At 40.4% G+C, this 23982-nt stretch overlaps 2 protein-coding genes across 2 annotated transcripts; one reads left to right on the plus strand and one right to left on the minus strand.

Moving 5' to 3' along the window:
- Positions 1-1315: 1315 nt before the first annotated feature.
- arhgap1 (Rho GTPase activating protein 1) lies at positions 1316-18996 on the minus strand. Its single transcript, XM_073462133.1, has 13 exons — positions 18904-18996; positions 10620-10872; positions 10406-10504; positions 8229-8316; positions 7369-7500; positions 6243-6329; positions 4359-4457; positions 4063-4170; positions 3837-3913; positions 3594-3671; positions 2656-2784; positions 2101-2204; positions 1316-2000 (listed from the first exon to the last, which is right to left on the minus strand). The coding sequence occupies exons 2-13, from the start codon at positions 10738-10740 to the stop codon at positions 1833-1835; spliced, it is 1290 nt and encodes a 429-aa protein (XP_073318234.1). The 5' UTR covers positions 10741-10872; positions 18904-18996; the 3' UTR covers positions 1316-1832.
- Positions 18997-19456: 460 nt separating this feature from the next.
- arl6ip6 (ADP-ribosylation factor-like 6 interacting protein 6) lies at positions 19457-21900 on the plus strand. Its single transcript, XM_073462345.1, has 4 exons — positions 19457-19835; positions 20331-20384; positions 20691-20820; positions 20987-21900. Exons 1-4 carry the CDS (start codon positions 19568-19570, stop codon positions 21078-21080), a joined length of 546 nt encoding a protein of 181 aa, XP_073318446.1. The 5' UTR covers positions 19457-19567; the 3' UTR covers positions 21081-21900.
- Positions 21901-23982: the final 2082 nt, after the last annotated feature.

A 23982-nucleotide genomic window follows, 5' to 3' on the forward strand; every position in this document is an offset into this window, starting at 1 on the left:
AAGGCAAACAAGGAGGAAGTGTTGAGTTGGCATTAACCGAGAAGAGGGAAACTGAGTTAAATAAAGGCCCTGGGTGGATCAGTGAACAGCGTCTGTATCTGCTTGTGTTGGACTTCACTGATATTACACTTCACTGTCTGGAGTTGTATCAGCTGTTTAATCCCGTACCATAAAAAAACAGCTACTCTGATGTGCTACCATGAGACATGACAAAATCACAGTTTCTATAATGACAAAGAGTTTAGTCAATAATAATGCTGTGACAGGGAAAACGTCTGGACTTCCAGAGATAATATTATTTATACAATATGAAAATCAAATAGTAAGGAGAGAGCTATAAAGAATCATACATAAACTATCAGGATATAGCACAGTATATTACAGAGTCTGAAACCTAAACCAGGTCCAGATCCAGCACTCGTTAAATCCACATGCACAGCTGTGTTTGGGTTCTAACACTTAATTAACTGCTAGAAGAATCATAGCTCCTATTCTACGGTTTACTTTAATTACAGCATTTCATAGATTGTCAACATCTGGTACCAAGTTCACCGTTCGCAAGTTAACCTGAGACTTTCATGGAGATGCAAATTCACACCTCCATTCTCTTCATATGTCCTCTCTTTAGTCTGGGTTCATAATTATAGAGGGGACGTTTGGTAAGTGCACTGCTTCATTATCTGTAGTTATTTTTCAACATGCATCATCTCCCTTCTCTTTCTTCTTCTTCTCTCTGTGTCTTTTTGTGAAAGCTGGAGGCCAGGTTTTTTTGTCTTTTGGCACTAAATAGAAAACAGCACAGACCGACTGACAACAGCACAGGACAGATATACAGAGAAAGACTGGGGACGTCTAAGTCCAACTGCTATTAAACTCCCTATACAGATAAAAGATGATAACCAGACTGTGTTCAGGATGGGCCTGAGACACACTAAAATACAAGTATAAACACCAGCAGTTAGGAATGGAATTTTTGAAAGGTCTGTTAGGTTTAACGGGATGGTGGAAGAGATACAGCAGTTTGCTTGTATTGAAGCCAGTGGTAACTTGAGACTAACACTGTATTCACCCAAGTGATCAATGAAAATTTTACTTGGGTGCATTTATGTCCTGAAAAGGGACAGATTTTGTCGCTGCCCCCAACTACAGGGGTTAAATCGGTGCCTCTGGAGTCAACAGTTGGACCAAAGTGAACCAGTGTAAATGGATGGTAAGTTAAACCAGCAACAGACAACTTTTGCCTTATATAAACCTTGCTTTCACTATGGTATTCAGCCTGCCACTGGTGTAGATTTTCTTTTTCTTTTTTTGCTTTGGACAGTAGCCAGTCAGTTAGCAGTAGCCATGTTGCCAACACTGTGTTTGTGACAGCAGTGAGAACAGTAACACCACAGGAAACACTAGGGTTAAGAGTTGAAAAGTTGTCTATTTCCGCTTTAACTACTCATTAGCTGTTTAATTTGTGCTCTATCTGGGGTGTATTCAGCTGTAGTAAAACATATGCATCATTTCACGTTCAAGCTTGGAGTCACATGGAAATGGAAATGCGGCCAGACACTAGCAGTACCACTTGACAACAAGACACTGGTAATGGGCCAATCGCAATGCAAAGACTGGCGGGAGACACGTGAAATGTAATTGGTCCACAGGATCTTTATAGGATCTTGTATGGTGTTTTAACGGAAAAGCTTGTCTAAGTGCTGTTGGTAAAGAAGTACCCTGAAGAAGCTCCCGACTGGTCAGGAGTAGGGCTGATCTAAAGACTAAATGCTGTGGGGGCAGGTGGGGTGTCAGTGGTGTTTCTGACTGGAAGAGAGACTGCAGGCTGGAATTTAGGTAAAGACCAGATGCTGCTGATCCAGCAGGGTTCTGGTGAAGTTGTTGATTGGCCCAATGGCGCTGAGTGACATGGCATTGTCCCGCCCCCAGAGCAGGTTAGGACCAAAGACCACAGCCAGGTTACTGTTGGTCATCTTATTCACTTCACTGTTGGCTGATACCTAAACACATAAACACACACAGACACAGGGTACAAGTTACTGTAGGTGACAGACAGACTGATAGAAAGTTTCGGGAAGGTAATTCGTGTATCAACTGTACCTGGGCCAGGAATGTGATAAGGTATCGCAGTGATGTGTAGTTTTCTTCTGGCAGTGACTCTACCAATGTCTTCATAACTGTCACCTGGCTGTCACTGGATACAGCTGAAAGTCACCAAACACAAGCATCATTGTGAATTGGAGCTCATTTAGGAGATAGATGCAGGAGATGTAGTCATTCAGTACATTCACAAGTGCACAGAAACCCACTGAGAGGAATCAGGTTGTTGCTGTATATCTGCACAGACGCAGTTCAGAATTAGTCTAGTGGCTAGACTATTAGTCATCAGAGGAGATTTGTAAACGTTTCATTTGACATGAGCCCTGTAAAGTATCAAACATTAGTCTATTCTCTGAAGTGTTTTCTTTCATTTGAGAGTTATTTCCCAAGTCTGACACCAAGCAGAGGATTGTAACGTTGGAATCATAACCTAATGACCCTTCCTTCTCTTTTTGTTCCTTGAGCTGGGGTAGTTTCCATATAATTCTATACAGAAAGAGAGTTTCCAGAAGTTCTAATAATGAAAATAAAATGGTTTTGATTGTTTGAACATACAGGTGAAGTTGACGATGTCGTTGTAGAGCTGGTAGGTCAGCAGTGGCTCGGGTAGTTCCCTCAGGAACGTCTTCAGAATCACAGCAGCCAAGTGGACGTCTTCAATCTCTCTGAAATCCACTGTGGCACCTACAGAACACACGCAGAATATAATCTGAATTCCTATTTGAATGTTTTCCCTTATTCCATCACAACCACATCATTGGTCAGATATCTGACAAGTTCATTCACTTCCTATAAATAAACAGATAAAATGTTGCTTGTTTACAACTTTATTAAAGTACAAATCCTGGAAATAGCAAAAACTGTGCAAAAATTGCACGGTAAATTCAAAATGGCTGACATCCTGTTGAGCTGGAATATGGCTTCAAGAGGCTTCAAAATGTATTCAGTTCACCCTCGAGTCAAAGTGAACATTCATACCAAATTTGAAGCTATTTCTTCAAATATCTTCTTGAGATATTGCATTCACAAGAATGGGACAGATGTACGGACGTACGGAGAACACAAAAACATTATGTCTCCGCCCACAGCTAACACTGGTCTTATTGAGTGGTTAACTACATCTCTGGTAGAACATACCGCTGGTATTCCCGGCCAGATAAGATTGGGAGCAGCACTGGAGACCAGTATGTTCCTTAAACCGTTCTCTTCACTCTCTATACCACAGAGTTGTTGGTAAGTAACACTTCTATTGAAGGTGGTATACATGATAAGTCATATCAGTCAAACAAAGCAGCCAAATTACTGTTGATTCAGATTAAAAAGAATATTGCATGGAGACTGAAACAACTGTTTGGCCTACATCGCTCACATGTGTAATGTTAGCCATCTTCTGTCGCTTCGACCAATCAATATGAGCGCGTTCATTTACCATTGATAGGGATTTCAGTTTAATGCATCTCACCTAATAACAGTGTGCCATTTGCCGATCCTACCTGAGTTATATTTGAGCTGGACCTCTTTCACCAGAGTCACATTGGCAGACCGTCTGAAGATCCCCTCAATCTCCAAACCTGACACACAGACACGTACGTGCGCACGCACACATACACACAAACAAACACACACAAACACAGAAGAAGGCAATTCTTAATGAGAGAATAATTTATTCAGTGAACTAAAGTCAAAGTTGATTAGTGCATTATGTTTGTGTATCCACCAGCACAAGAAAAGAGTACCTTGCTCTGAAAGGAAGTTAATGGTGTCTCTCATCACCACAGGAACACAGTCACCATCTGGACTCCTCTGTCTGAGCCTGACACACAATAACCAGTACTGTTAGAAGTTGACTGGGGCTTTACCATCCAGCCTTAATGCCATTAACATTTAGATCAATGTGCACTGAAGAGAGTGCAGTCTGCCAAAGCGCAACTCAGACAGACCAGCAGAGATTTAGTGACTTACAATGCAAGTGGCACCCCAAACACCTGGTTGGGCAGGGGAGGGCTGCGAGGAGGAGACATGGGAGGCTGGGCGGTTGGTTTCATGGACGCCCTCAACTTGTTGTCGTACCTGACACAGAAACAATGTAAGATCAGAGCAGCAGTAAATGTGACGTGCCAAAAATGTTTTACCAAATGCACACAGGGTGTATGAAATGACAACAGCAGTATGCGGTAGGGAGTCAAATGAAAATATCTATTGTGTATGATTTCAAAATGTTTTTTTGAACTAAATCTGTGTCCATCATTAGCTCTTACTCTTTGACACGGGCAGGAATGATCAGCTGCTCACACTTCACCACATCCTCCAACTCACTCAGGTAGCTCACATAGTTGATCTTCCTGCCAAACTTAAAACTACAAAAAGAGAGAGAGAAAAAATAAGCAAATACAACTGTTTAGGAAATAGAGGGACAGCAGAAAATGACGCACAACACAGCTGATAAACTTTGTTTTAAAAAAAAGACGCATAGTGTGAGAGTTGTCGTAATTTTCTACAGCTTGATGTTACTAGAGCCTTGTCTTAGTGATTTCACTTATCAGGCCACAAAATCTGTACCAACCACCACCCAAATTACGCTAAACTATGCAGGTGGATGGTAGATTTGCTTCAACCAAAAAAACAATGGTAGTCTATTGAGTTTTAATTTTCACCAGCCATTTGGCCAGTGGATAAAGAGCTTAATTTTACCCTGCCAATGATATTAATTAAGTTGCCCCAAATCAATAAGAATAAGTGTGTATGTAATTTAAAGCATTGCTTAAGTGCTTGAAGAATCCTTGGCTAGATGGACCATATCTATTGGAAACCACAGAAACTAAATTGCACAGGTAACAGTGTCTATACCACTGTACTGAAACACTACACAAAAAATGCTGAGTGCTACTGTGTTATTTTGAGATTGTTTTTGGTTTAGGTTTTCTTATCAATATAACTGTTGTTACACAACATTTTCCCACGGTGGAAGCATATTAAGGACTAATCTCACCAGAGTAATACTGTACAGCAGGGCTTGGCAATATGGCCTTAAAATAAAAACACAATACATAAGTTTATATTTTTAAATCTACCCAGAAGTACTATATAAATGCTAGGGCTGCGCAACAAAATCAAATACCACATTTTTTTAAAAAAAAACCTCAATATAAATATTGCAACAATATTGTTGGGATGACTATTGGCATTTTGACAAAATATCAACACAATGAGATTTTTGATAAATAATCGATTATTTATTAAAAAATCTCATTGATATAATAACAAAGTGAGTAAAGACAAGTATTAGAACAAGTAGAGCAGTCGGGTAAGTCTGGTAAGACAATACCAGTCTCATATTATAACGATATAATGTTGGTGTATTGCCCTTTTATGTCAGGGACCATCCAGATATCCAGCATAAAGTCATGTATTTCACATGCAGCAATTAACAACGGCCAACAACCTTGTGTTAAAAAGATAAGAGGGCCACCAGGGCCAGAACTGCCACTATCAATATGATATCTTCTATAAAATGGTTTACTATTCTCACTCTAATCAGTTTTCATTTGCAAATAATAAAAATGTTTTTTCATGTGAATACTCTGAAGTAACATAATGATTGCTGCGTGCATGCACACAGCAGCAGAGCAGCAGAGAGTACAGCGCTCATAACAGTGTGCAGGATGTGATCTAAAATTAGATGCATCCATTTTCTTTTGTATCGATCCTACGCACACTAGTATACATACTTTAAACAAGACTTAGTATCTGGCTGACTGCAAGTTCTGTGTAGGTTTGTTTAACATCAATCATCATATCATTGAACAAGACATTACTCATTATGTACAACAGCTTGGATGTTGTAATGTTCTCAATACCAATCCTAACACATTTCATTACTGGTCACAAACCAACCTATGAGCAGCTCAAACATCTAGGCCAGTTTCATCAGGATTTTACTAAATTTGAAACTGAAAGATTTTACACAGCAATTTTGTCCTATCTGAACATGCAAAGTATGAGACGATAATGGCTCGAACTGTAAAAGTGTCTGGAAAACTAATGTTTAAAATGTTTAATCATTCAATCATTAAATTAAAGCTAAAGCAGGTGTTGCATTGACCTAAAATCAGTAAGTTCGGTAGGTTGACATAAAAGAGAACCTGATAATTGGTTTGAAGAGGATCAGCAGAGTCTTGATGAACATGGTGGGATGGACGATGTACAGAGCCTTGATGTTCTTCTTATACCTGAAATCACATACACATGAAAATCAAAAACAAGCTAAATGTAATGTACAGATGATAAGCATAAGATCTCTGGAGCGGTGTATGTGGTTCTGCGGTGTTATCTACATTTTTACCACTAGAGGGTGCTCCTAGCATCATTTTTAATCATTCCCAAAAGTTGGGTTGCTTTGTAAAAAGTAAAGAAACAGTAGTACTTATTTAGCAAAAATGCAGAATGACAACATATATTTCATTTAAAAAATCACTGGGACTGTTGCATCAATAAATCAAATCAAACTGCTTGTTTTGTTTATTTCTAAAAACATTTAGCTTTTTTCTTTAATGTGTATTTGTATAGGGACAAGTATGTAGCAAAAAATGGACAACACACCACAAGCATGAAGGTGGCCACACATACATTTTGTATTGATGATTAACAATCCTACAGGAGGGGCAGTGGAGGCAATAAATAGTCATGGGTTTATTGACATTTTTTCCTTAATGTCAATTGGGCTGATAGTGTTTTCTTTATACACAGAAAAATATGTTCTATTCCTTCCCATAACTCATCAATTAGTCAGTGCTGTTTTAATCTAACAAGTGCAACGACAAGAGCAAATAGTAGGTCTTGCACACACTCTCTGTGTGGGCGTCCACCGGCTGTTTTGGTAGCAGGGTGTGGTGATTAATATAAACTCTCAGCCAATCATGACTAATGTGATCACTCTGAAACAGCTGAGCCAACCACAGCAGCAGCTCAACAAATGAAAGATACTTCACCAGAGGATTGTGTTGCTGTCTGGATAATGCTGCTCCACAAACAGACATTGTGCCGAGAATGAACATCTCAGAACCACGTCTGTTTGCAGCCAGAGTAATCATATGTCATCGTTGGCTTTGTTAATTTCAAAATCAGGATATACCAAACAGACAGAGCACTGCCATGAAAATAGGGCCCATTGTGTTTATTTTACACAGATCTAAGTGGAGAATTAAGGCCAGGGTAAGGCGGTTGTGTCAGTAATGCTGTGCACATGCTTAGTGATGTTATTAAGCTTACTTTCTATCAAACTCCCTGTATGCATCTCGTAGCCAGCTGAGAGATGGTTTGTTTTCACTCGTCAGGCCATGATGGAAGTAGATCAGCGTGTAGTCACTTTCAACATACTGATCCAGTGTTCCTTTAAGATACCTGCAAAAAAAAAGAAAAGAAAATCCATTGTCATTTAAATAGATAAGTGTGTATATCCACTGGACTTATATTCTGGTCCAGATTAACCAATGAACCACATTTGCACTCGCCAGCTTAGCGTTTCAGCATGTTACAGAAACTGTCATTCCATATGTGGAAATAAACAACATTATGGAGAAAGAAGAACCTGAAGTAGCATTGTTCTTCCATTCACAGAGGTTATGAGACACTTAAGAACAGTTTCTCAGAACCCTTTCAGACTTCTGAGAAACATGCTCTGCTTCATACTGGGTTATATGGATGTGTTGGTGAGCCAGCAGTCAAAGAAGTAGACTGCAACCACAATATCCTTTAATGCATATTTGCCTATTGAAATGTCCTGTCACTCTCTGTAATCAGGCAGCTAATGAATGCAAATGCAAATGTGTTTATAGAAAAACAGGGGAGCAATCTAAATAATTCTATGTCAAAGTTAACACACTGTACACATGGATGAGGTTCGATAAAGCTAAGACATATTCATCAGACTGATGTTTCAGTAAACCCATCTGAAATTCCCTCTCACCCAGGGACCTCTGCATAACACTAGAATGGAAGCTTAAATGGAGAAATGTAAATATCCCACACTTGAATGAGGAACCATTCAGGGATGTGCTATTCCATTTAAAAGAAAAAAGAAAAAAATGCTGATTTAATAATCCCACTTTGCATTAATCAATAGTACTTACATCAGCAGCTTGTGATGGTCCAGTTGGTGCTGTGGAGGCATCCTGCAGGCATTGAACACTATCACCTTCCTGCCAAAGTTATCATCACCTGCAGACACACACACACACACACACACACACACACACACACACACACACACACAGAGAGAGAGAGAGAGAGAGAGAGAGATTCTATATTAAAATAGATTACTTTCACAGTATTAAATTGTTCCTACTTTTAAATGGACAGTTCACCCATAAATCAAAATACAGATTTTCCCTCTCACCTGTAGTGCTTTTTATCAAGATTGTTATACACCATAATAATCTCAATAAATAGCATTACAGGTGAGAGGGAACATGTGTAAAATATGCAAAAGCTCAACTGCATGGCTATAAAATGATCCGGTTTCCATGGGGCCCATCGAGCGTGTACACATCAGACTTCCGCCTACCGAGCCAGCTGACTTCCAGTTTTGTGCCTGGCTAACTTGAATAGAGATAAAATTATATAATCTTGCAGCTCTTCTAGGCTATCCAAATTTTATTGGACCGAATGGCTTAAATTATGATAGTCAAAGAGTCATTTTGTTGGGTTTGTGATGCTCAAAAAAATGTATCTACTGCTTTACAGCCGCTCCTTCCACAATGTAAGCTTATGGGAAAAAGTCTTTTTGGGCCCAAGTGCACCATGTGATGTTGGAATTACACAGTCCAGCCACTTTGAAAGTTGGCTTCAAAGCCTGCCGCTATTCCTCAGGGCTCGAGCCAGCTACTCCTCAGAATTGTCACACTCTAAAAAGTCCCTATGGAAATTAGAACTACATAATACTATTGTTCCACCTATCCCTCACAGTAGCCAGAAAGTAAATATCCTCATATCGATCAACATTCAAATGGAAAAAGTTCAGAAAAAAGTTCATATGGTTTGCTTTGAAACTCCCAAACCCAGCCCACAGAGCAGTGTGTCTATGTCAGGGTCATCTCTTATGAATCTTATGAATTTATTATCTCGTGATAATTTCTCATGGAAAACATGTGTTATTCATTGGTAACTCGTGATCTCGAGAGAGCAAATAAAAATGTACTTGTTATCAAGGGGAAACAGAGGAAATAATATGTCTGACCCATGACCATTTACGGCTTCCGTACATTTTTCACAAGTTAAACTAAAAGATGTAAGACAATTGTAAAATCCGTTAAAATCTGTGTTGGTGGGCACTTCTAATTTTTTCAAGATAATCCATCCACCTGACAGGTTTATCATATCATGATGCTGATTAAACAGCATGATTGGTGCACATGCGTGCCTTGGACTTGAGCAATAAAAGGCCCACACTGAAATGTGCAGTTTGAACACACAACACAGTTCCAATGTCATAAGTTTTGGTGGATCGTGTGATTGGCATGCTGATGTAGGAGTGCCCACCAGAGCTGCTGACCCTAAATTGAATATTCATTTCACTACCATAAGTCATTTCCAATGTTGTTTCTGAGAATTTGGCAGTAAAATCCAATCGGCCTCACAACCGCAGACCATTTGTAACCACATCAGCCCAGGACTTCCTCATTGGCTTCTGTAGTTCCTACATTAAACTGCAAAAAAAAAAAAAAATCACCCAGAGAAGTTTGATGAGGTTCTTGAGGAAGTTCTTGAGGTCTCACTCTGTCTCTCTCTCTATAACGTTACTGTAAAGATGCCACTCAGGTACTGATATTTGGCACCGACTGATTTAATGTGAATCCCTACTCGGAAGTACTGATGTAATATGGTCGGTACCCTCAAAAGTACCCAGTCCAGTACCCAATCCTTGTGGAAAAGACCATAACAAACCTCTGATTCGTCGAAAAAAATCTCACCCACCCACTCACTCGCTATAGGAAATCAAATATATCAAAATATATATCCCAAATATATTTTGGGGTGAACTTCAAAACTGCTTGAGATGTCACAAATCATCAATCATGCTCCTACGCCTGTCACTTAAAATCACATTTTCCACAAGTACAGAGAAAACTTTACACTTTCAGCAATAAATGTGAAAACAGCCCTCTAGTGTCAAACTGTGCACATCCATCATTCTCCATATTGCAGATCATAAATTCAACTGCATGAACAAGAAGAAAGTCAGTTTTGACTGGAGGGGGACTTTTACTATTGATTTCTTCAAACAGAGGTTTGTGATTGGAGCACTGACCTGCCACTTCAATGATCTGATGCCTGGCGATGTCATAGAAGGGATGGTCCCAGGGCAGGTGGGGAGAGCCAGCGTCGAAGCGCTGGGAGAGGTCCGTCTCTGAAACACACACACACACAAACATTATTATGACACCCACTGTCCAGCACTCTTATTAAGGGCTATGCTCATGAATTAAAAATATAGTGTATGGAATGTGAGTAATTCCTCTCACCTGACTTGCTGAGAGTAGACTCATCTGCGGGCCACTGCTGGTCCTCTATTGTGGCCAGCTTCAGCTGTCCTAACTGGGTCGCAGGGTCTTCACCCAAATCTACCAGCAGTTCTGAAGACATCACACACACTGCAGAACGGTGCTACACACACCTACTCACACACACTGCACAGTGATGTCTCAGATACACACACACATACACACACTGCCACACACACAAAGCTGCAACTTCCACAGAGTAGTGGCCAGAATCCTGCAGGGGACAGAGACACCTCAGGTCAGATGGGTTTGAAAACATCTTAACTACTGCTGAAAGCATTGACAGATCATCCAACAAGAATGATTTTATAATCAATTGGTTTAAGCTACTCAAATGTCAGGGTTTTCTGCTTTTTAGTTGGACAAAACAAGTATTTTGACATGGTATCAATGGAAAATCCCACTGAGTATCCAAAACCAAAATTAATTCATCCCATAAAAACTACTGTGTGTATCAACAGCTGTGCCTTTGGCTCAGTCAGGAGGTACAGTTGCCATCTACTAATGAGAAGGTAGGTGATTTGATTCCAGACCCCTGCAGTCTACATGTTGGAAGTGTCCTTGGGCGAGATATGGAATCCCAAATTGCTCCTGATAGGTGTGTGAGTGTTGAGGGTATGGTAGTCTTGTGTGTGTAAATGGGTGAATGCAGGCTCATGTTGTACAGTGCTTTGAGTGGTTGTTAATAGTGATGCATGATATAATGTATATTTGACCAATAAATGATCGGCTATTTATCAATAACGGTGAAATTAAAGCCCATAAATAGAGCCGATAATACAAAGCCAAATTTCCATTGACTCAGCCAGCGAGGCATCTACACACTTTGATATAGTAGGTGATGGTATGCACCTTTTAAAGTTGGTTCTGCCAATAAACACAGATGAAGAATGAGAAGGGGAAGAAGAACAAGTGCAGCATGCTGCTGTTATGCTCATGAAGTCAAACAGCTGCACTTAGGTAGAGCCAAACATGTCATCACCAGTGTGGGCAGACATCTGGAAAGTTGCCTTTCTTACCATCAGGTGTGCATAAAGGACAGGTTACAAAGTTATTTTTAAAATTAATGGTTGTCTAATTGGATTGGCCATTAGAAGTAGATAATTGGTTATCAGTTTCGGCTGAAACATGTCCATATTGTGCACTGCTAATCGTCAAGACAAGAGAAGTGCGATATAATTGCAGTCAATTTAACAGTTAAGCCTGATTATCTTATTCCTTTGTGCCTCATAGCTCCATTCTCATCCAAAAACCATTAGAAACATATCAATGAGCCGCACTGTTGCCCTGGGTGACATGTTCCATTTCATTGCAAAGAACATGACCAGTGTATTGGAAATATGTCATGTGTTAGTAGAGTGGAGTCAGTTTAGTCCAGGATCCAGCTGTAGAGTTAAACAGAAATGTAGGAATCAGTTCAGTAGGTACTTGTTAACCTGCTCTGTGTTGATATCTAGTAGTAACCTTCAAGATAATGCCTGATGATAATCCTAATGTATAACAGATTTAACTCTCTTACTGCCTGAAGTTACTCATAGGTATTTTCAATACATTTTCTGAATCCCATTAATTAAAAAGCACACTGCATGTAGTTTTGGGGAAGATGTTTCAATCAGAAGAGAAAGAGCTTCATTTTTTATGCTTAAATAAACAAATTCTCTTCAATTTCATGACTGAATAAACTGAATAAATAAATAAATAAAAATAAATAAAAGTCAAACCTTACACAATTTCATACTGTTTTACTTTGTTTATATTTGGTGGACCCTGCCACCATTCTAGCTTCAATCAGTGATCTGGGGACCTTATTTTTCATCTGATTGCAGCTTGTTTATTCACAGATAGATATATCAGTTGAGCTTGAATATACATTCCTTGAAGTGTTAACTGACAGCAGAATCTGACTGTGCAGACACAGTAAAACTAAACATCTGAGTGAGGGGTGATGATACAGCCCTCTGTTGTAGCTCTGCTCTGCAGTGGAGGCTGCTAAGATGACGAGTGCACATTCAAATACCCCCTCCAGCAGCCCCAACACAGACTGGAAATCAGTGGGTTTGAGCCAGCAGCATAGTGTAACTGCTCCAATTCAATGACTGCTTCCTCTTGTCACATATTAATTCTCTCCCCCATTTCTATACTAAAGCTTCCTCTTTTATCTCCCAACCCCCACTTATTTACACTGCTCGCTCTCTCTCTCACACACACACACACGTGCACACACACACACACAGCCTCTGTTCTCTCTCTAGTATGTGATGTTATACTAGCTGACAGCATGTTGCTTTAAATAAATATCGCTACTAACCAACAAACACAGTCAGCCTATTGCAGCTGACCAACCACACACACACACAGATAGCGAAACAGCTGTTGGTGCACAGTCAGGCTGTTTTTCAGTCAGCAAGAAGCTTTCAGGGAGGACATTGGGTAGGATTTTGGATGATGTGGACAGTAACGGTTCCTCTACCCTGGCGTGTGTCCATGAACACAGTCCCATTGTGCTCACACAGCAGGTCAGCCAGTATAGGTCACAGCAGAAGGTCAAAGACACACCACCTGACTGTGGACACTGATGTCATCTGTGGACGTGATTTAGCTCCACGATTTATGACCAAAACAGACACATGTAAGAACCAGCAGCACATGTGAAACACATCACAAGTTAAAGCAACTATGCTTGACAAGACTAGATAAGCAATCTAGTTCCAGTGATTTTTCATCTTCAGCATCCGTGAATGGAGCCGGTCATCATGTGACCAAAGTGTAGAACATGGATCATGTGACGACAAGTGGTCATATATAGGTGGAGATAACATCAGCAGTCTGTAAATACCACACCAAGACCACTCACAGCATCCAAAGGGAAGATATCATAGGCCTTCATCAATCCACTTAACATAAATCCAGGTAAATGACAACAGCTGGGCTGTATCATTAGCTATATCAGCAATTAAAATGAAGAATCACATTACATCATTATTTTGTAAAAATACACACTGAAACACCAAGGCAGTTCTAGGTGCTGTATCGTAGGCAACTGGACTTGTTTCAGTTCCTTAAAGACGTTTCACCTCTAATCCAAGAGGCTTCTTCAGTTCTAACTAACTGGAGAGGAACTTAATGTTAATGTGATGTCACCAAGTGAACTCTGTGAATACTGAGAAAACTTTAACTGCCGTGGTACAGAGCTTTCGACGGCATCTCACAGTCACAGAGCTAGTAAGTGGATGTCGAATTAAGGCTATTTGCCACACTTTATTCCAAAGGTCAAGAATAAACGTCAATGCTCTAGCAGAAATATACAATATACAATTAAATATACATTCAATATTACATACATTCAGTCCCACATTTCCAGAGACCAAGATTCAGTTTGTGTATTTTGTTTGAACGGTTAACAAAGGTTGGGCATTTCTTATTTACTAGATGATTAACTGAATCTTAAAATTATAGTTGATGAGTTTGACCTTGTCAAATGGTCCACTGGAATGCAGGACTATGTGCTATGGCTGATAGCCCCAGCTGCTGCTGCCTATGAAAATAAAATAACAGAATCTTTCTCAGTAAGCAAAGTCACAATCTAACCATTCCAGTATCTCCAATTTAGCATTTACATCCCTGTTGACAGTGAACAGGCAGTCAGCTCATTAATCAAACAGTAACACAGTCCATTTGCTTCCTCCAGGATATATAGCAGGGAAGCAGCACAGCACCCTGAGTCCTGCCCAGCCCAGCCAGGTACACCACCTATCTGCAGGTGTCAATGTTTAAGGATCATGTTGCAATATAGCCCTGCACACACACACACACACACACACACGCAGTTTAGAGAAGGATGCAGCAGCAAAGGCACCCTGCCCCCTTCATTCCTCCTCTCTATCACAGCACTGCAGAGCAGCAGAGGAAAGCAGCTTAGGGGTTGGGAAGTGGTTCCCAGGAAATAATGACCGGAAAACTATACGTCTGACAAAAGCCCCCAGAATGATTCTGTTACTGTTGCCACAGTGTTAAAAGAAGAAGCAAGAGAAGTGGAAATGCACTGTTGTTGTCACTGATTTTGTCACTGTCCTTCCACATGTTTTAATGGTGTTGTTGCTTCAATAGGCAGCATAGAAGCTCTCATTATCGCAAATAACAGAGATGTGCAGAGGCGGGCCACATTATGAACGCAATAGCCCAGCACAGAAAAAGGCGAAGGGGCAAGCTCTCTCTTGCCAGGAGATGGAGTTATCACAAGCTGAAATAGAGCAGCTTAAAGCAATGGTGCAGGCTCCACCTCCCCCACCCAGCTCAGTAGTTGCCTTGGTTTTGGGTGAGGATGAGGATGATGTAATTGTTTTGCTTTTCTAGCATTGTCAAGTGTATCAGTCTGCCATCTATCCATTCAGTCTGTCCCTGGCTCCTCAATTTTTTACAATGCATCAGGGCAAATCTAATTTCATCCAAGAAAGCAGACCACCTTTATTGGCAAACCCGCCTATGGAGCAGACAGACAGGGTTCAGTGCCTAACAGCCAACAGCAGTCTCAGCAATCACAACCCTGACCCTAATGCATCTACACCCCCTGCAGAGGTGGCACAATGACCTCCACATGGAATCTTGTTTACACACGAGGTTCAAGGTCTCCGCCAGTGGGGATGTTCGTCTTGGCTCGGACCAAGCAAGGCTAAAGTTTGCGACAACAGACGCCTTGCTTCATAGTTGGTAGCAGAAGGGGTCAGTCCAGAGGGTTCTGAAGCCCTTAATGGAGAAGACAGCACATCAGTGTCCCAGAGCTTCAGACTGTCTACTTTGAGCTGATGGACTTGATGTGCTTCAGGATTGAGATCACTATAGTCCGTAAGGGAAGCCTACAGACTGTGGTCAGAGGCTGTCCCTAGGGGGGTGAGCATTCTCAGGTGGCTCTCTTGATCCCCCTGATAGCACCCACGCCGCACAGGGTGAGACTTTCAAACCACAGGGTCCTCCTTACGGTCCTCTCAGGTGACCATCAACGATTCACTTCTTCAAACTTCTCAGTCTGTTGGAAGGGGACCTTAGTCCCTTCCAGTGAGAATGGGCCTCCTGTTCAAGCAGACCTTAAATACAAGGGGTCCTCCCATGCAGATGGAGTATGGAAAATGTTAGGCTGTGTTCTCTTCGTGGTGCAGGTACAAGCATTTGGACCCAGTCTCCTGCAGCTTGCAGGACATACTGCAGTACTTGCAGTAACTCGACTGTGAAGAATGCAGGAAGATTCGGTGCATTCACTGCATGAACAGGAACTTTTTATTTCTCTTTTCTCCATTCATCTACTAATTGGTTTGTAAAAATTCACACAGTGACATCTGCACTCTGCTTGTTTTGTCCGGCCAACAGCACAAACCACAAAATTATTATCCAGATGCCAAAGGTGAGCCTCAGGATATTTCACAGCCTATGCTCTGTGTTACATTACCTTATCTTTAATATCACAATCCAGATCCTATCAGTAACGTTAACCCCTTTAATGGAGTAGAAGATCCATTGATAAGAGCCAGAAAACCTGTTTGTTATTAAGGATTTAAATGCCTTATTATTGGAGTAGGAGAAAACAATTGTCGATCATCACTTCATTAATATGATCCGATTGTCAGTCACCAAAAACCTATGAGCAGCTGTTGACTCTGCAGTTTTTCTTTCAACAACACATCTGTTGTTGACGTTACTCACGGGGAAGGCAATATATTGCCACACAGGGACTTCAGGAGGATTTTACAGTTCTGCTTCTCTGTGATGTCCAACTCTGGCAGTGGCCATGGTGACAGGTTGAAAAGGTGCAGCAGCAGGCTGCCGGTAAGCTATGCTGCATCGTGTTTGAAGTGTTTTTTTTCCTTCGAACACGAGCCAGACACATGCCAGTAGGCCAGGGTGGAGAGGAAAAACAATGCTTTGATTTCGACAAATGAAACAGAGGGGAGTGGGAAACTCTGGGGAGTGTCACTATTGGGGATCTGTGCGTAGCATAGGTAGCATACTAACATAACCTGTACTGCCATTGGCTGTTGCAGTTAAATTTTCACACAAAAATGCCTGCAATGCCAGCTTCAGGCCAAAGAGCTTAGAAAATACAGTTTTCCACACTTTAAGCCCGTGCTTGAGACTCATGGCCAATCATCCGAGGATGATAAAAAATGTCACTGGGACAAACAGAGAGCTACCCTTGGGATGTCTCTATGACAAAAGGGATTTTTGAATGTACTATCACTTAGCAAATGACCAACTGGAAAGAGCACTGTCGACAACGGAGCGCGTCTTCTCATGCTGTTACCATAGTTATCTCATTCTCGACAGTGCTAGTTACTATCTCTAGCTGGCTACTTAGCGTGAGACCTGTGAAACTATGACACATTAAAATCTGAGAGGTGGCAGTAAGCTTACTACTGACGGGGAATGGCCTTAATTTTCCCCTAATAATGTTACATTGTAAAGAAAAAATCTGTGCTGAAATAGGCTGGTGGAGAGCTAGTTAGCCATTGTTTGCAGCAGAGTCCACAGTGATCGCTGATAGAGCTAACAGCTAAAAACACAGCCGGCCTGAGAGTTTCTGTTCAGAGGAACAGGAAGCCTTAATCAGTGAACTGCAGTTCAATGTGACAAGCTAACAACACAAGTTTGTAGAAAATTTAGAAGTACTTCGGCCAAGTACAGTTTGGAGGAAAAGGACTTTGAATGACCTTTCACTTTTCCAGGCTGATACACAGCAATTTTATTTTTAAGCAATTTAAAGACAATGGAAATACAATTTCAGCATTTTGTAGCCAGGCCAGTGTTACCAACTGATAATATCAGTTTGATCTGTTGGAGGCACTTCTAGTAGCAGACTATACCTCACTACACATCACAATTTTGGTGCCTAAACCTAACTAGTCTGAGGTAGTATCATGTAGTAGTGGTTGTGTCTTGTAGCTACTGAGTCTGCAGATAGACCTGCGAGACCTTTTGGCCAATTAATGGCTGAGGGTGTTGCTCAAGGACACTGACCAGTCACAAGCCTGCTTTGCTAACCTTTAGGTCACCACTGCCTTCCTGTTAAGAAATAATTATGTACACACTTTTTATTTAAGCATTTATGTTTCATTGTAACTTTGACAGTACCAATGGAAGATGTAGCCTCAAATCCAACATATATGAAGTAGACTGACACGTCTGGAGCCATAAAAGCTCCAAAGCCCACTATATGTTACACTAGGCTACTGTGTTTTATTTTATGCTCAACAAAGTACAGTGGCCCTGAAGTGTAAATCAGAAAGGAGATAGGAAAACAAAACAGAAAATAGGTAAATGGAACCAAATTGTGAATTTAATTAGCAATTTATTGTTGTTATTTCTGATTATCATTGTGTTCCCCTATTTGTCCTTGTGACATGCACTTCAGGGCCACCACAGGTCCTTATGTTTAAATATCCTATTATGTCAAAATCCTACTTCAGTTGTTCACTTGGCACACTGTAACATAAAGCTGTCAACTTAATACCAAATGACAAGTGACACAGGAAAAAGGAGCATCAGTACAATACAATCACCTCTGATAGTAAGTATGTAAGAGCATTAATGTATGCCGACATGTCAAGAGTAACTTTCTGATTAGGGATCATTTGATAAATCATGTCTGAAAGAAATGCAAAAGACAAGAAAGCGAAGACACGTTAAATTGGAAGATACTTAAGTGGCGTTCGGAAAATAGCTCTCTCCACACAGGAGGCAGTATTGGAGCTAGAAAATCTAGCTATTGATATGTCCGCTGATAAAAGCAACAAGTGAGCAGTCAGGTAAATTAGTTCCTTTACCTATATCCACAAAGTTAGGTAGCTAAAGGAAACACTGAAAGTATCTCAGCTGTTGCTTTAGAAAAGCTAAACAGGCTAACTTACCAAGCTTAACTGACAAATGTGACAAAGCTAAAACACATTAGCAAACTGCCTTAGCAAGCTAGTATGGTATATTTAGCAATATTTCTGCATGTTAACACACGTACATTCTGAACGAGCGGTTTCACGCTGTGTGGAGATTCTTCTTAGAGAGAAAGGCTGAAGTTACGCTTTAATACACCATATCACCGCAGTGTAATAAACCAATGTTACCACAACAAATTAGCCCCTTGATAACGCTGTGACTAAGAGCATACCACCACCAAACTCCCACCCAACCGCTGTGCTTCTGCCTTAATAGCTGAGTTTCATATTATAGCATCAAAGTTACAGCACAGTGAAATGTAATTTACCGTAATTGTATAGTTCCTTTGTAGTCACCCGATGGGCTGTGTGGCGTCTGTAGGCGCTGTAGACTTGATCAGCGTTGTTGACAGCTAAGATCTGCGTCAACACCTCTTCCGGTTTATAATTTTCAAAATAAACGTGACGTATATTTCTTTATGTTCTTTCTTCTTCGTTGGTTTGGCGGCCTCCTTATGTTGTACTGTACTTGTCAAAATAAAAGCTCTCATAAGATATGTGCGCCCTCTCGTGGTTTTGTAGGGGAATTACAGCTGCAGGAGACGCTGTGTGAAGCCTCCTGCAGGAATCTGTCTCCAGCTCTAACCTTTCGTGCTGTTATTAGGTGGTGCTTCTTTTCTTCACATTTTTCTGTAGATACTTAGTCAACACTTACTTTTACATGTTTATCTTTTTTTCTGGTAGTCTGGTAGTTAATGTTTGACACAGGCTTAACTACAAAGAAAAAAAAATTAATAAAACTACATTGACGGAACTGCCTGTGGGACAATCTTGTGTGCGGAAGTGCGACGCGAATAAGTCACGCCTGCAACAGTTCCTGGTACGACCACTCTGAACTAAGCCTTGTATGACTGTGACTTACAAATAAGTGTGTTAACACACAGGTTGTCCCATGGTACGGCAACGACAGCTCTTCGTTTCAAGTGCACCAGGATGCCGAGGAGTGCGACACACAGGGACGGTTTAGGAAAAAGTTTCGGTGGCTCATATTCGTCCGAGGAGATGGACCGCGGGGCTACCGAGTATCATCCTGTGAGCCCCGGGATGACAGCCGTGTCCGGAGAGGGAGACGGGGGGAGGCCGTCCACCACCCGGAGAGGTCCCTCACAGTGGCCCGTCGTCGTGCTGTCAGTGCTGGGCTCCGCAGTGGCTGTGGCCGCTGTCGGCTGTTTCTGCGCCCTCATCTACCCGATACTCAAAGGTAAGCGCCAGCGTGTGTGTGTGTGTGTGTGTGTGTGTGTGTGTGTGTGTGGAGACTGCTGCTACTTTTTACTTCCCAGTGTTCCTTCACTGTGGTGTCGGCCTTTCATGTTGCCACCTTCTGCCAATCAGGTGCAGCAGGAAAATATGATAAAAGTTTGACTTAACATGGTATCACCTTATGTTATATTTTGGATATTAACATTGCTGAATATTTACAGATTAGCTCATGAAATGCATTACACTTGCAGTAAATTAGAACTTTAAAAGAATTTCATGTTAGTACATAAAGATAATGGCCTATGTAGGCCTATTATTTCAATTAGCTGTCTGAAAAGTGAAGTGACCATTGAGCCGAAAGTGAGTCAACACTGCTTCTTTCAGAAACTAAGTATGAATTGTTGTAAAATCCACCATCTCTGATCCGTCAGTGAGCAGGCTGTGATGTTACTACTGTGTATTTAGTCAGTAATCACACTGATTGATGCTGTTTCAGAGCTGCGGGCAGAGAGAGTGAGAGGACAGGATGGGACTGAACAGAGGATGCTGGGTGAGTGAATATCTGCTCATTTTGTCAAAGATTCACTGTTCATGTCCAGTTTGGACTTATTTACACTCAACAAAATATTAACATTTGTTTTTACTCCCATTTCTCACAAATCCAAGTAAAAGATTTTAAACTTTCTTTATGCACACAAAATAATTATTTCTCTCAAATTTTGAGCACAAATTTGTGAAAATCCATGTTAGTGAGCACTTTTCCTTTGCCAAGATAATATCAAGATGCTGATTAAACAGACAATGAAAGGCCACTTTCAAGGCCAGTTTTCATTAAGGTATGTGTGTGTGCGTGCAGGTTTCTCGAGTATCCTGGTGCTGTCAGTATTAGTAGGATGTATCAGCTGTGTCTTCTCATGGACGCTCACCTACCTGGACTCACACCAGCCTGGCATGGTGGTCCCAACACTGACACTGGCCCACATCAGGTAACACACCAGGTTGCACCTGCATATCTACCTTACAGCAAATATAGAAACAAATCATCATCACACAGTCAGTGTCGTCCAACAAAACGTGTGACTTCACTAGAAGACTGCAGGTGATGATGTCAACCTGCTAAAAACTAGAATCTGTGTGTGTGTTTTCTTCTAGAGATGTATCCAGCCATGGGTTCCACTTGGGCTATGGCGTTGCTGTCCTTAATGGCATCATGGCCATGCTCACCGTCATTTGGAGCCTCACCTGACACACACAGACACACACATCCTCTGTAGAATTGCACAAGCATCTGATACTGGGCAGTGACCATCGTTTAACAGTGTAAAGGCATCTAATTATCCACTATTCCATTTTTTTTAAAGTTTCTAATTGAACTTTAGTCATAAAGGACCAGCAGAGACACAGTTAAGTTAATCAATGTCATCCTTTTTACCAACAGTTAGGTTGTAAAGGGCTGTGATTGTGTATTAAAATGTCTCAATTATTCCAGGTGTTTTGTATCCAAACAATTCGACTGTATGACAAAGGACAAAATCAGATGCATTCGGCCATGTTCTTTTGTCATCAGTCTCATGCAAGTCTTTTTTTCTTCTGCATCTTCTTATGTGCATAACTACAGTGATTTTGTATTCTGCTGTTAGTGCTATTGAAACGGGTGTAACCACACAGCAGTACACTGACTGAAGACAACTTGTATAGACACTGATGAAGGACTGACGCTGCTGCTGTGTAGACAAGGTTAACAACAAGAAACGACCTGATACTCAGTATTTACATGTTTGTTCTGTGATGATGGACTGTCCAACGCTCCAGATTAAAAGTTCTGGCTTTAATTTTGGTCAAGGTTTTTATGTTCGAATACGTAATTAACAACACAGAAATAAATTAATGATAGGATCATGTCAATATTCACCTCCATGTGTATGCCAGACTGTTTGTGATTCAAACTCTGCTTACACTCATACTGTAGTCAGGGCTGAAAATGAGATCTTATTATCAAATTAGATTTCAAATTTTTACTAATATTATTTTGCATGTGGAAATAAAGTCATACCATCACCAGAAAAGCTGGATTGTTTTGATTTATTATGTACAATGTGTAACTTTAAGAGCTGCACAAAAGATCAATACAGTGAATCTTATCATAAAAACTTAACTTAAAATAGCACTAAATCGGTTCTGGGCACCGTATGTTGGCTGCCCACTGCAGAGGACTTTCACTACATTGTACATTGTATGATTTAATGTGATAATGATTTTCCTCTACTTAAAATGTGATTTAAAGTCTGCTGTTATAACAAGCATCAAAAAAGTTGTTGCTACTGTATAATGTAGCTCTGATTATTTTCACAGGGAGACTGGTCAGCCAAGTTTGGTGCATTTTAATGAATGAAAAGGCATTTTTTACAAAAGATTTTGTCTTTTGTAAAAAATGCCTTTTCATTCATTAAAATGCAGCAGATACAATTTTAATAAGCTTCTTATTCACGCCTCGCAATGGTTTCAGTAAGATCCTGCATCTTATGTGCATGTAATGTATGTCTTAACACCCATAATACCCTGATGATTTTTAATAACACATGCATGCCAAAACAATATATATATATATATATATATATATATATATATATATGTATATATGTATATATATGTGTATATATAACAGTTATATATATATATATATACATATATATATATATATATATACAGTGTTCTGTACATGTATATATGTATATATATATGTGTATATATATATATATATGTAACTGTTATATATACACATATATATACATATATACATATATATATACATATATACATATATATATACATATATATATATATATATATTGTTTTGGCATGCGTTATTAAAAATCATCAGGGTATTATGGGTGTTAAGACATACATTACATGCACATAAGATGCAGGATCTTACTGAAACCATTGCGAGGCGTGAATAAGAAGCTTATTAAAATTGTATCAATAACTACAATGACATAGAGACAGTGACAATTGTGTAAAGCCCAGTTGCAGACAGTTTAAAGGTGCACTGCGTAGTTTTTGGAAAGACATTTGATCAGAATCATGATTGATGTTAATGCTTAGACAAACTCTCTTTGTTTTCATGACTGAGTAAACTGAATAAACAAACTGACCTTAAAGGACAACATCATTTCATATGGTTTTACTTTGTTTATACGTGGCGGACCCTGCCACCTGTCTAGCTTCAAACAGTGTTCTGGGGGGCTTATTTCCCCCTGTAGATGGCAGCCTTCTCTCATGTTAGACTCATCAGCCTACCATCACTGCAGCAGACCGAAGGAGGAGCTCGAGAACTTGATGCGAGCCAAACTCCTCAGGATTACAGACAAAATGCTCAAACTTATAGTGTGAGGAAGGTAGAAAGAGAGTGTTTCAGGGGGTGCAGAACTGGACAAGAACACGCCGGGGTGTATTTAAACCTTGTAGTCTCTGAAGCGCTGTCAGATCTGTGGTCAGGGGGCCAACCGAAAAATGTGTGACCATAATGCAGCTTTTAACAGTCAGGCTCTACCTGGAGACTTGTTCTGCTGGCAGACACCATGCTCTTCTTCACTGTTTTCAGGCTTTAGCTGACCATCATTTTGGTAGCTTAATTACTCCATTGTCTTGCTTGTACAACCTTCAGTGTGTTATAAAAACTACATTATTTGCATTTTAAATGAGTAGCCACACTAGTAGCATTGCTCCAGGAATGACAACATGTCTGCCTACCAGTTTGGTTCCACTGTTAAAAGGCATGTGACGCAGCAAGTTTAGTGATACCCCTACTTCTTATCTAGCACCATCAGCACATCACCTATCTCTACATCCGTTGGATGGATTTGAACAAAATTTGGTGCAGGAATTCTACAAATATTAGTTGGATTGACTTGAAATTTGGTTCAGACATTTATGTTCCCCTCAGGATGAATTGTAATAACTTTGGTGATCCTCTCACTTTTCATCTAGTGTCCTCATCAGGTCGACATTTTCATTTGCCAAGTACTTCAGTTTGTGATTAAATACCTGCAAAACTAATGACATCACCATGAGCCTCTGCTTTACTTTGTGTATTGTGATTACTAGCAAATGATGACATTTTTACATGCTACACATCAGCATGTTTA

The sequence above is a fragment of the Pagrus major genome, chromosome 24 (genome assembly GCF_040436345.1).
Source record: "Pagrus major chromosome 24, Pma_NU_1.0".
Taxonomy (NCBI): Eukaryota; Metazoa; Chordata; class Actinopteri; order Spariformes; family Sparidae; genus Pagrus; species Pagrus major.

What these genes read in the sequence shown, in the direction of transcription:
- arhgap1 (XM_073462133.1), bottom strand. Translation starts at nt 10,740, where the DNA reads ATGTCTTCAGAACTGCTGGTAGATTTGGGTGAAGACCCTGCGACCCAG. An exon ending in CTCTTCAAACCAATTATCAG is followed by an intron (nt 4,458 to 6,242) that starts GTTCTCTTTTAT and finishes CTCTTTTTGTAG; the next exon opens with TTTTAAGTTTGGCAGGAAGA. An exon ending in CCAGCTCAAATATAACTCAG is followed by an intron (nt 2,785 to 3,593) that starts GTAGGATCGGCA and finishes TGTGTTCTGTAG; the next exon opens with GTGCCACAGTGGATTTCAGA.
- arl6ip6 (XM_073462345.1), top strand. Translation starts at nt 19,568, where the DNA reads ATGCCGAGGAGTGCGACACACAGGGACGGTTTAGGAAAAAGTTTCGGT. An exon ending in CATCTACCCGATACTCAAAG is followed by an intron (nt 19,836 to 20,330) that starts GTAAGCGCCAGC and finishes ATGCTGTTTCAG; the next exon opens with AGCTGCGGGCAGAGAGAGTG. An exon ending in CTGACACTGGCCCACATCAG is followed by an intron (nt 20,821 to 20,986) that starts GTAACACACCAG and finishes GTTTTCTTCTAG; the next exon opens with AGATGTATCCAGCCATGGGT.